The sequence below is a fragment of the Bradysia coprophila genome, unplaced genomic scaffold (genome assembly GCF_014529535.1).
Source record: "Bradysia coprophila strain Holo2 unplaced genomic scaffold, BU_Bcop_v1 contig_324, whole genome shotgun sequence".
Taxonomy (NCBI): Eukaryota; Metazoa; Arthropoda; class Insecta; order Diptera; family Sciaridae; genus Bradysia; species Bradysia coprophila.
In genome coordinates, this window is record NW_023503584.1 from 4,133,271 (window position 1) to 4,146,913 (window position 13,643).

At 35.7% G+C, this 13,643-nt stretch overlaps 1 protein-coding gene and 1 long non-coding RNA gene across 2 annotated transcripts in view; both read left to right on the top strand.

The window, feature by feature from the left end:
• LOC119079584 overlaps nucleotides 1-13,643 on the top strand; it is a 29,724-nt gene that overhangs the window by 8,049 nt on the left and 8,032 nt on the right. The window lies entirely within an intron of this gene.
• On the top strand, nucleotides 5,347-9,621 carry LOC119079579 (protein fantom-like). The gene is made up of 7 exons (XM_037187569.1): nucleotides 5,347-5,498; nucleotides 5,559-5,870; nucleotides 5,938-6,078; nucleotides 6,134-6,362; nucleotides 8,717-8,951; nucleotides 9,020-9,144; nucleotides 9,260-9,621. Exons 1-7 carry the CDS (start codon nucleotides 5,449-5,451, stop codon nucleotides 9,578-9,580), a joined length of 1,413 nt encoding a protein of 470 aa, XP_037043464.1. The 5' UTR covers nucleotides 5,347-5,448; the 3' UTR covers nucleotides 9,581-9,621.

Here is a 13,643-nt window from a genome sequence, read left to right on the forward strand (position 1 = left end):
TACTGTTCGAATGATGAACATTTGATTACGATAAAAACTAATGCAGAAGCCAGCAGGTTGCAATCTAAAACAGTACAGACACGTATTCGGACTTTAATTTTCCAACAGCACAATTCACGAGTCGGTTACTTCTGTTGATCTAAGTCTCATGAACAGATTGACAGAAATCTATTACTTCATTGTTTGAACACAATATAAGACCACAGTAGACAGTAGTAGAGTTGCGAGCTGATTGTATGTTGATTAAATCGTCAAAAATCTATCTCTATATTAGGCTCGTGTTAGTGCAACATCGGCATTTGCACTAAATATAGGGCATTAATTCGCTCAAATGTCCAACACTGGTCTTGCGAATAATTTAAATGCTGCCAAACTCTAAAATTAGAATCACTCATCAGCATCAATATCATAGAAAGAGAATGTGTAAATACACATAAAAATGATTGCTCAGTGCGGTTGGGTACATGGTCTACGCAGTCTGGCTTCAACGAAGAAAAAAAAATCGAAAAATAATCTAATCCAAATATAATTAATGGCAAATAATCAAATATACACGCAGTGTTGTTGATCTATCTGATTGGTTTAGAGTTTATTCGAACATGTAATTATGTACACACAAGACGCACTTTCTCGTTTACATTTCTCAATTTCTTGTTAATTTTCACAAAATACATTTTTCCCAGACACTTGTTAATAGAGCCGGTTAGGATATTTACGATCATCGCTAGAAATCAACACATCAACTTCTGGAAAGAATTTTAGATCAATTCGGTTCATTTATCAGAGCACGACTGAATCTAACACTGAATTATCCACATCGTGAAAGTACCAATGAAGAAAAGGCATTTAAGTTTCGACCAACAAAAAATATCTTCACACACAAGCGGTAGCCATAAATTCAACAGCCAAAATATCAAAGAAAATATAAAAATGTGATAAAAACATTATAAAATGTAGTAGAATTAGTAGTTTAGTTGAGTTGTCGCTGTCAGACATAATAATTCTTCGGAAGGATTCAGATAGTATCATTGTGACCAATTTTTAATGTGTTGACGATAATCTGGATGTACACTTTACCAGTTTTAACGGGTAAGTATGTAACTATCATGGCAGCTCGACAGCATAGTGGGAAAAGGGAAATCGAAAGCAAATCTTTCGCAAACTGACAATAGCCATAGGTATCGAGTTTAATAGTTCTCCACGACATGTGACATGCAATTAGCTATTATAAGACAACGTTAGAATGACTATTACTTCATCGCTGATTTTTCATCGTCACTGTAGTCAACTGATGAGATAAATAACCACCTGCTAAAGACTATAAAAAAATGGCAAAAATATACTCAAATAAAAACGCGCACAAAAATACAGGAAACTTAAAATCCTCTAACACAAACTCTAGTAGATTTTCAGATTTTCCGACAAAATTTTTTATCGTAAAAATCTCAACGTCGAGACCTTGTTAATGTTTGGAACAGGGTTAACACACGCGTTACATAATCTTGTTTACGTTTTAAATCAGACGTGGATACCTACGAGAATTCGATAACATTAATTTAAGGCCAGTTCATGGTCGCATATATCGCAAAAATCTATGCGAGTATGAACTGGCCTTAAGATGTTACGGAAAAGTCGGTCGGTTCAACAAATTGGAAAATTATAAATCTTCGTAGAATGTGAAATTTAACAAACTCGATAGTCGTCTGTTCGAATCTATTTTTTGTCAATAGATCATCTTCAAAGACGTTTAATGCCGTCCACGTGAAAAAAAACTCCTCTTTTAAGAGTGTCAGGCGGAAGCATACGATTTCAGCGAAATTCAGTGGTATAAGGTAATCGTATTTGCTTAATACTGTCTAAACGTTGGATAAAAACTTTAAAGATCAGTTTGCCGAGCGACGGTGATTATTGATAGGACTTATAGCAAAGTATGAATTTTGCAAACTGAATTCGAAGACATACCAACTAGCAGGTGCAAGAAAATTAGTCACAAGAAAATGTGATGATGAAAACAAGAAAAATGAATTTGCCTTAACGTCGAGATCCGTAAATTTTTCTGATCCGCTGAGGGTTTCAGTGTTTATATACTTTGTTTATTAGTTCCACATCTCCAAGAGCGACACTGTGCAATGCACGTTCATTATAACTAGGGACTAAATAGCAGACACACGTAGAAAACTTCCACTATAGGTGACCTCATGTTCAAGCTCTTGCGAGGTTGTAACGGTCATGGGTACAAACGTTACAAAATCCCAAAGGAATACTAACCAGTAAACATCACTGCGGTACCCAGTGGGACCTTTATTGCTTCCGAGATAATAATTTTACTGGATAAGACCCAGACCCGGGTTCGCTTCAGACATTTAGAAAAAAAACACCCTAATGACCCTAATCTTTGCAGTAAGACAGAGAAAAAAGTCGGATTAAATGTTTAATCTACAGAAAGATTACGAGTATTTCAAATATTTCGAAAGATTTCGTTTCAATCTTTTTTCAAAGATTACAAAAATAAAATCTTTCGATAGATTGCGTTTCGGGTTAAAATGACTAAAATTGACAGTATCAAAGAGAAGTAAAGATTTTGCCATGAAAATGTTTTGTTTTTGTGAAAGTTCGTTGTTCTGGTATCTAGAGTTTATGATTAGAAGCTACTGCCATGTGTAATTTTTAGTCATCTGTTAGCGATTCAAAAGTAAAAACCATAGCACACATAGCACACGCAAATGCTTGAGATTTTTTTTCTTTTCTTAAAGGATATTGATTTCCGAGTACAGAAATCGTTAAAAAAGTTAATAATTCTTCCATGCAAACTGGTCTGTTATACTTCTGAATCAATGGTACAATTAAATATGGGTGCAAAATATCGTTTTATTATAATATTTTCCAGACGTTTATGGTACTTTTCAATAGTTTTGCCAGGCTCGACAGGCTCAACTTCCTTATCGTTGCTCATACAGATTTATGAAGTATGACAGAGCCTAATATTTGGGAATTAATTCTCTAAATTCCCAAAATTCCCAAAAATTCCCAAAAAAAACAACAAATATTTCAGAACATATTGAATATGATATATTCAGTAAATTGAGCTTAAGCGGCATATCGCCAAAACTGGAGGTGATGGTGATAGGGGAACAAGTGGTCTCCGATTTTAATGAGTGATAGATTCGTCTTCAATTCTAGAGAATCGTATCTTTCATTTTTTCGAACATTTTTTTAAATTTTCGGTTAAAGTGTTCAAAGGTGAAAGCATGTCAGAGGGTACCGAAAACCCTTTTTCGGCTATAACTCAAAAATAATTATTTTAAGAGCAATCTACACTCCGACCTTCTATGAAAAACATTTTCGATGATAACTTCTTATTAGAATATTTTTTTTAAAAATTGGTTTCATCGTTTGGTGCCACAACATATAAAGTTTCGATAGCCACCAGAATAAACCGCGAGCCTTTTTTAATAAAAGTCTATTTTTGTTATAAACACTTTTTATATTTTTTTATAGAATCACTGCCATGATGAACTCACGTACGGAAACTCTAAACAATCGAAATGGGATATTAGGTATCTGTCAGCTGATAGGAATATTTTGTTTGGTAGTGTTGGTTTTTTGGTTATCTCGGTGATCACAATTAAAACAAACTGTCAACAAATAAAACATCCCAATTTGTTAAGTCACGAAATTGTTTTTTTTTTCAAGCGAGAGATTTTTTGAAAATTGGAGCGGCTTTTTAAACTGAAATTAAAAATTTCAAATTCCACTTTTCCAATATCAATATACATTTTCAGTGTGTTTTTGATGTGTTCATTGAAAAAAAAATAATATGGACAAAGGCTCGCGGTTTATTGTCAAGATTGATGCAGTCTACGTCGAGAAAACTCAAAAGTCCAAAAAATATCATAAAAACACAAATTTTAGGAGTTTTGAGTTTTTTCGCATCAATCTGGACAATTCCAGTGGCTATCGAAACCTTATGTTCTCTGGCACCAAACGATGAGGCCACTTTTTTCAAAAATAATTCGAATAAAAAGTTATCATCAAAAATGTCTTTCATAGGGGGTTCGAGTGTAGATTGCTCTTAAATTATTGTGGTGTTGTACTAATGTCGGCCTACAAGTAGAGTATACGCCCTGGCTGGTGCGAGTATATCGACGAGAATTATATCCTTCAGAGCATAATATTTGGGAACCAATTTTCAAAAGTTCACTAAAATTCCAAAAAAAAACCAATTTTTTTTCTTTGCTTGTTCATAGTTTTTAAAGGTTTTTGAACTTTTCCTGATCTTTTACGAGCATTTAATTATAAAAATGCAAAGAAAAGAAATTTTTTGGGAAGTTTAGGGAATTTTTGGAAATGAATTCCCAAAATTCCCAAAAATTCACAAAAATTCCCTAAATTCCCAAAAATTCCCTAAATTCCCAAAAATTCCCAAAAACGATTCCCAAATATTAGGCTCTGAAATATGATAATAGTTTATTGAATAATTAGAAAAATGTTGCCTTCGATTAGGATTTGAACTCGTTTACTATGATGGTTACCTCAGTTGGTACAAAGGTTTCGTTCAGAAGATTATTTTTTAATCTTTGAAAGAGTAAAATCTCCGCAACAACGGTTCGAAAATAAATCTTGCTAACACATTGAAATTAATTGCGGCTCGTCAACTTTCGGCACCCTGGGTTTTACTTAAATAGTCCTGGAATGCCTCCAAATAAATTTCTAAAAATCTAGAATTCAGTCTTGGATTTTTAGAAATTTATTTGGAGGTATTCCACGACTATTTAAGTAAAACCCAGGGTGCCGAAAGTTGACGAGCCGCAATTAATTTCAATGTGTTAAGAACCCAATAGCTCAGTGGTAAAGTACAGGACTGGAGATACGGAGGTACCGAGGTGAACGAGTTCAAATCCTGATCAAAAGTGTAAGTAAAAAAAACATTTAATTTCAACTAAACAAAGAAAATTTCCAATTTCAGAATAAATAAAACAAATAAATCTGAGTTAATATTCAAATAAATGTTGAAAAAAAAAATAATTTCAAAATAAATAAAATTAAATCTCTTGTAAGATTTCGATCTAATACATCGATAGATTATTTTCGAAAGATTAAATGCAAGTAATCTTTCGAAAAATTAGATTTCAATCCAAAAATAAATTTGGTCCTATATGTAATCCGAAAAAGTTTTAAATCTAATCCAAGATTTTTCTCTGTGTAAGTTGATATCAACAACAATTTTTTCCACATATGAATATTGAATTTTCGTTAAATTTCTATTTACAACGAATGTTGTTACAACCTTAATTAAAATTTCTGAATGGTGTATCCAACGGCAACCGTAAAAAACAAACAAACGAATGTTATTTCCATTCAAGAAATATACCACTTGTGAAAAAATAAATTTTGGACATGTTAAGCAAAAACTAGTAACAATTCAAATAAAATTCATTTTTTTCCAAGATGTTACGGAAATATTCGTCCGTTGATCGAATTGACAAGGAAAACAGAAGGTACTTTGAATACGTGCATTGAACAAATCGAATTAATTTTCTTACCGAAAACTTGAACAGAAAACCATTGGATCCATCACCATATTCATTGCATTACAAATCGAATTTAACACATGACCAAAGGGAGTTAATTTCTCACAGGCAACATGTTAAGAAATTGCATCGAAACGATTTGGAGGATCGTTACCTGGAATTATTGGATGAAAATTTTGCTATCAAAAAGGAGAACACCAGCAATCATGATAAAATACGGAAACTAGTCACGAAGGTCATACGTTTATCCTCCGATGATAAACGGACCAGACCAAGTTCTAGTGATCCAACGAATACGACCAAATCAAAGCTGTCGACCGATGAGAATTTAAAAATCAAGTAAAATTTCGTTTATGAATTACACTCAATAAATCGGTTCACAGTTCATTGATTTTTTTCGCTTTAGAATCATCGATCTTGAATCGTATAACGCGCAATTAAGAGACCGCTTGAATTTAGTTATTCGTTATGTGAATTCGAACAAAAGGAGCACATCATCGGCTACATATCGTAGGACCGGCTCAGGACTGCTGAAGAAATCTAAAATGTAAAGGAAATGTAAAAGTCACTGTGTAGAATCATTTGTATTCGATGTTTTGTAGGTTCAAGAGTCAAGACGAATTTATATTCAACATTCCATTATCTCGACCAGAGACTCAGAACAGCCGAATGTTGTGCTTTGAAGACGAAAACATAAAAAGTGCAGTTGCACACTACGAAGACACTATTACTGAAACAGACGAAACTTCAAAACTGGAAATGCAGAAAGAAGTTGGCAAAGCTGAGGATGTTCTTAATACACTCAAAGTGACTATCGAGCAGCTTCAAAACGTAATTGATTAAATCATGCCACGGCATATCATAAGCATAACATCGCCACATAAAGACTCAATCGGTCCCAAGTGTCACAAAATGTTTGATACCAAATCTTGTACTTCATTACTTTTACTATAATATTTGCTGTATATGAGAGAACCCTAGCTCAAGACAATCGTTTGTGGCTGACTTCATTGTCAATTAACAGAGGATTATCTAAAAAACGAGCCATCAGAACAGTCGGAGCGTTTGCTGCGACTGAGCCCCGTACAAACCCGTATATCTATTGCGTACGTGACCCTATTGCGTCTGTCACCCTACTTTGACCGTAAACCTATTGCGCCGGTTAATGTAGTTAAAGTAAAATTATTATGGAATGTGTACATCTTAGAAATTGCGCATAGCGCAATTACGAAGCCCCGTACGACGTTCCTTTCAAATGAAACAAAAATTTCAAATAGCCCTAAAATTTTAATTTATTGAGTATAAATACACATAGGGCCCTAGTACCGGCCTTAGTCCGAGGACCCAAATTTATTTTTTTTCAACTATATTCTATTCGGCCTTCGATTACCTTCTAAATTAAACAAAAATTACGACAAACGGATGAAATTTACGCGAGTTGTATGTAAAATACACATAGGGCCCTAATACCGGCCTTAGTCCGAGGACCAATTTTTTTTTTTTTCAACTACATTCTATTCGACCTTTGATTACCCTCCAAATAAAACAAAAAATACGGAAAACAGATGAAATTTGCTCGAGTTCTATGTAAAATACACATAGGGCCCTAGTAGCGGCCTTAGTCCGAGGACCCAAATTTAATTTTTTTTTTCAACAACATTCTATTCGGCCTTTGATTACCTTCCAAATGACACAAAAATTACGAAAAACGAATGAAATTTACTCGAGTTCAATGTAAAATACACATAGGGCCCTAGTAGTGGACTTAGTCCAAGGACCCAAATTTAATTTTTTTTCAACAACATTCTATTCGGTCTTTGATTACCTTCCAAATGAAACAAAAATTACGAAAAACGGATGAAATTTGCTCGAGTTATATGTAAAATACACATAGGGCCATAGTAGCGGCCTTAGTCCAAGGACCCAAATTTATTTTTTTTTTTTCAACAACATTCTATTCGGTGTTCGATTATCTTTCAAATGAAACAAAAATTACGAAAAACGGATGAAATTTACTCGAGTTGTATGTAAAATACGCATAGGGCCCTAGTAGCGGCCTTAGCCCGAGGACCCAAATTTAATTTTTTTTCAACAACATTCTATTCGGCTTTTGATTACCTTCCAAATGACACAAAAATTACGAAAAACGAATGAAATTTACTTGAGTTCTATGTAAAATACACATAGGGCCCTAGTAGCTTTTCACTTCTAAGGCCCTAACTCCCGGTCCACTCACCCGATTTAAAAAAACTTTTTTTTCCTGGATTGGTATTGACAATACCTATCATTTGCCGTGTCATTTACATTTCCATCGTTTATTTTGCCATAAATATCACCAAAAGACCTTAAATCACTTAGGTGGCCCTAACTCACGAAGGGCCGACCCGAATATCTTCGAACCCATCTACGAACTTAGCCTCACTATTTTGACTATCTTTCAGGGAAATTTTTTTTTTTTGAAATCGGATTTGATTTACTCAAGATATCGACGTGACGGACAGACGGACAGACGGCCCAAATTTTTATTGCGGATTCGTCATCTATGAACATAGGCAAACACTTTGCCCTTACCGTCTGCTTCGAATTCCATCAATTACACACGGCATCGTAATCCTATAAGCCCCTTCGTACTTCGTACGGGGCTAAAAACGGTCTACCGAAATCGAACGCATTTTCAGTGGCACCGACTTGAAAGAACAAGTGACAAGGCTTGGGTACCGCTACTCGAAGGTTGATTCATACTGAGAGCTAGTTCATTTACAGCACGATGAATTAAAAGTTTCTCGTAAACCCCACTACTCATAAATACAAGTCGGCTCCCCTGGACTTTTTTTGGTTGCAGAAGAACTGTGAGAACCTCGTCAAGATAGTCAAATTTTTACCAATTTTTTTTTCAACTACTTAACATATCTCAGTGCGGATGAGTTTTAAACCCAACAAGACCCTATTTGTTTCGAAAGTAGATGCAATTGCCTTCCTAGATGCAAATTGACACCTAACGCGACCTTTTATGTTTCATGTAGCTGGAGAAAAGTGCATTTTTGAAAGTTCTTTTGGCTTCTAGTGAAAAATAGAAAAGTTCACTCGATAATGCGTCCGATTTAGATAGATTTTTTTAAAGAATCCCTCAGCCTCAGATGATTTTCCGACCACTTTAGTTCCTAATTCTTCTAATTTGTTTTCAGGATCTGTCCACCGAAAAGCTAAACAATCAGCGATTAGTACAGATTCAAACCGAATTGGAGAAGACGATTCAAGAACAGGAAACGAATTCAAAGCAGTACGTCGATAGTAATGAATTGGATGGAATGAACGAGCGTCTTCGAAATTATGAAATTGAAATCGGTCAATTGCAGAAGGACTGTTTGAATATTAAAAGTATTTCAGAGAATGAGTTGGAAGACGAGAGAACAAAGTTGTGTAAGTTACTCGAGAATTTAAGAAAAAACAAAATCCAAAAAAGTAATTCTGAAACCTACAACCATTAGTTGAACTGAAGGCCATTCTCGACAAAGAAATGGAGAAAAATAAAAAACTTCTGAAAGAAAAAGAATTTCTTGAGGAGAAGGTCGAAAGTGCAAACCAAATGAAACAGGAATCGTGTGACATGCAGGTACATACTAAGCGTCCTAGCTAGAGACAATCATTTATTGTTGGCTTCGTTGTCGATTACTAAATGATTTCTAAAAGATTTTTGTAAATGATTTTTTTCAACTTATATTTGAAAGGCGGAAAACGAACTGCTGCGAAAACATCGCGAAAATATTTCTTCATTGGCATCAGAATTGGCTCTAAGAAATGAAACGATCAAAAAATTAACCAAAACAAATGAAGAGCTCACGTCTGATGTTATGGATAGTAAGGCACAATTACAGGCGTTGAACGATATCCATCATGATTTGATGAACAAAATACGAGATTTGCAAGATTTAAATGACAGTCTGACTATTCAAGTCGAAGGATTGAAGGCAAGATGTCAATGTTTGATGGAACAAAATACGGAATTGAATAAGAAATATCACTCGGTGAACCTAATAATTGAGGTTTGAGGTTGAAATTGTATCGCAAATAAATCGATTTTTGTTTGAATAGAAACATGTTCGTTTAGAAATGGACAGGATTCTACATTCGGGAATCGCACGCCCATAGAAAAAAATGCCCCAAAACATTATCCTCTCCACCACCCTATTCTAGCAAACGCCTATGAATTTCATCAAACATTTCTTTTGCAAAGTCTAGTAGTAAAGTTCTTTCTGTGGGCACCATTCCACATTTTACTGTAGAAAACCCATGCATGTTTGACGATTTAAACCTTTGCAACATTGTTTTCATTGAGCTGCTGACGATGGTGTGCGGAAGAATTTTGATGTTAATTTACACTTACCATTCTTCACCAGACACGTCCTTTTTTCGAGTATCAATAAATCGGTTTCCTTTAGATGTTATTCACGAACAACGGAGGTTGGGATATGTCGAAGAGAATCAGTTGAAAACGCAGCCTATCAATATTTCCCAATTTTATTATCAGTCAAATCTCGTTTTACAATTATTCTTCTGGCTTTTTGAGCTGAGGTTCGGCGATCTCATCATCCGAAGGTTTATTTTTTTTCGGCTGATGGTCGACGTCTTCTTTGTCAGGAGATTTAAATGTACGTTTGGTTCCCTTTGGTGGTGATTTGGATGCTTCTTTCGGTGGTGACTTGGGGACCGTCCTGGCGATTAGCCTTGGCGGCGTCCTGGTTCGGCGTTTTGGCGACGTCTCGGTGACTTGTCCACTTGTCGTTGACGGCAAATTCGATCCTTCTGATCGTATTGTTATTTTCGGAGATTGCATTGTTGTTGGCGACGAACGTATTGTTATCGGTGGCGAACGCAATCTTATTGGCGGCGAATGCATTGGTATTGGTGGCGAACGTAATCTTATTGGCGGCGAACGCATTGGTATTGACGGTGAAGTGGTGCTTTTTGTCGGTGAAGTGGTGCTTTTTGTAGGCGAAGAAGTGCTTTTTGTCGGCGAAGTAGAGCTTTTCGTTGGCAAAGTCGAGCTTTTTGTCGGCGAAGGAGAGCTTTTTGTCGGCGAAGGAGAGCTTTTTGTCGGCGAAATACTGACTTCTACCTTCCGCATTAGTGGCCCCTCATCAACCAAGACATATGTGATAGTCTTTCGATTTGGACTGGTTTGAGTTTTGCTGCTTCCAGGTATTTTTCTTTCATCGCGCTTAGATACGTTGGGCTTATCACGCTTAGTTTGTTGTACACCACTCGTTCCCGGTTTCGGTGCATCGGCTACGTTGCCTGCCCGACCAGCTACATTGCTACATTCGATCTCGTCGCAATATTGGTTGATCCTGTCTCTGAGCTGAGAAAATTTGTATCTTTCGTTGTAATCGAAAAACACCTGTTGTTGTAACAATGTACGATCCGGAAATGGAACTATTTTATGAGCTCGGTTGCATATATTTTTCATTTGCAGTATCCTGTAAGCTCTTATTATGTGTTTGTCTTTCACCACGTTTCTCGGTGCTTTGAATTCATTTTCCACACGCAATTTTAAGTCATCCACATCCACGTCTAGTAAAACTGATCTGCAGAATTGTGGTGTGATATTTTTGTTATCCTCAGGTACATGTAGGGCCTTGACAAGTAAATCTTGGACCATTTCATCTAAACGGTTTTTAACGTCGAAATCGTGATACTCGATGACAAGTTCTGCGATTCTAACAATTTTACTTCGTTCAGTCTCTTTCAATTTTCCGAAATTATTTTGGTTAATTGCAGTCAATGCTTGTCTATGATATGCAGTAATTTGTTGTAGAGTATACCTCGGAAACAAACGATAAAACCATGCCATTAAAGCGTTTTCATCATTGAATCTCGATTTTTCCAATTGTTTTATGATATCCTCCTCGTGCATCAGTAAGGGAAAAAGGCTACCTCCTTGATCTAGTTCGTATTTTATGTAAAATTCAGCTTCCTTTTTGATAAGGGACTTTATTCGATCTATCAGCGATGGATCCTTCAGAATGTTTTCGAAAATTTCTCTACTCTCAGCGATCGAGTGTTCACTCGGATGCGTGTCTTCCATGTCTTGCATCATTTTCTCGATTTGTTTTTCGTCAAAACCGTGGAAATGTAAAAATTTGGCCGCTTTCTTGTTGATTTCACCGAGTTCCTCCAGTGCATCCATTTTCAAGTCGATTCCAATTCACTCTGTTGCACCAAGCTTAAAAAATCGTTGTCGTCTGTTACGTATTTCTTTGTCTAAAACGAACTACGTCCGATGCTTTTTCTGCTTTGTCTGGCACTAAAAAATGTTTTGCTGGGAATCTCACACCGCACTTTTTTTTATAAGCCACAGCCGTCGTAGCTGTTGCTGCTGTATTATCTTCGAAATGTTTCATATTGCGGTGAACATTAAACACCAATTTGTTGCACCAGATAATTTGAATGAATAAAAATTTAACTGAAAATTTATTTCAACACTCAAAAATGAGTTGAGACCATGGCCCTCTCGCAGAAAGCATGCACACTCAAATGTGATACTGATACATTTTCTGTTAGCATTTCTCGAACATTTTGCATAGACCAATTTTTCACTAACTGCGTACTTAGGTTAGTAGCAAATTTTATGCAGACGCCACAGTGTGGAACTTTTAAAAAAATTGGGCATTTCGATAACTTTTCTGGGATAATACGTGAGAATCCGGTAAAGACGGTTCACAAACCCAAGCTGGAATCGTCTATGTATACACATATGTGTATACTTGTATACACATTCGACAATTCCAGCTGGGGTTTGTGAACCGCCTTCACCGGATTCTCCCGTATTATCCCAGAAAGTGTTAGACCAAATGTCCATTTTTTTAAAAATTTCACACTGTGAGACGCCCGTTTTTTACAGAGGCAGTGGAAATTGTACCTTTTTTGTCATAATCATGGCAACACGAGGAAAACTTACCGAAATTTTCTGATTTCGTTCCAATGGTCTGCTTTACCTCCAAAAACAACACATCATTAGCGTATCCCTACTAAGATTAATGTGCTATTGGGCTAGTAAAACCTGTATGTTGATCTCTAAATAAATAAACAACAACACCAACAAATCTCTAAGAATTTCCGGTGACGTGCCTACTGTCGAATTGTTGAATAAATTTGCAGGTCCTTCATACGTTTTTCATAATTTCGGTGGGTGTGACGAATATTTTGAGTCAACCGGGTCAACCGCTAAGTGAACTGTTTGAGAAACACAAGAGGCACATGTACGCACAAAATCTGTTTTAAATAACTGAAATTATTACATTTTTCGCAACAAGTGATGAAAAGTAGGACTTTTAGTTCGTTGCCTTTACTGCGAAAAATGTTATATATACAACTCGATGATGAATGTTGTTTTAGGTCTACACATCTAGTGCCTAAAAAAGCATTTATCACTCGGTTGTATAAATAACTATTTCAAAACCGACAGTAAATTTCTGATCTGACGCTTTAACAACAATACTCGACTTTTACCGACGATTTTACTATATCTTCTTTTTGTAAAATCTTTTGAAAATGTTTCTTATTTTTCGTGTTTATGTGACAAAAATAACGAAAAAAAATTGTTCTGTACCTTCCTTCATAAACTGCTGAGTTTTCTCAGAGCAGGTCAAACTTCTGCAATCAAATATTTCTTCCAAGGGCTCTCTCAATAGAACAAACTGACAAATTAAAATGAAAAATCATATATTTAAATGTGTGTGTGTATGTCAAAAGAATACTAAGGTTGACGTTTTCGTTTTATTGGTCAAGTCAAAGTCCTCACGTTCAAATAATCTCATGGGTGAGCCCACAGGGGCAAGCTTGTTATTGCGAAAGTCAAGTCAAGTTGACGTTTTCGTTTTATTGGTGTGTGTGATATAACTTTTCAATGAATTTCGAGTCATAATTCCTCTAGGTAGACTCTCTATGATTTCTTCTGTTCACATTCGTGGTCGTTATTGCGGTCCCATATTTCTGAAAAAAGATTTTGGTGGAAAGATATCATCAAAAGTAAACTAAAATCCAGTATTTAAAAAACGTCAAACAAGGCATCAACACCTCATAAGAGGAATCACAACTTAGCAAATTTGTAGC

What these genes read in the sequence shown, in the direction of transcription:
- LOC119079579 (XM_037187569.1), top strand. Translation starts at nt 5,449, where the DNA reads ATGTTACGGAAATATTCGTCCGTTGATCGAATTGACAAGGAAAACAGA. An exon ending in GATGAGAATTTAAAAATCAA is followed by an intron (nt 5,871 to 5,937) that starts GTAAAATTTCGT and finishes TTTTCGCTTTAG; the next exon opens with AATCATCGATCTTGAATCGT. An exon ending in CTATCGAGCAGCTTCAAAAC is followed by an intron (nt 6,363 to 8,716) that starts GTAATTGATTAA and finishes ATTTGTTTTCAG; the next exon opens with GATCTGTCCACCGAAAAGCT.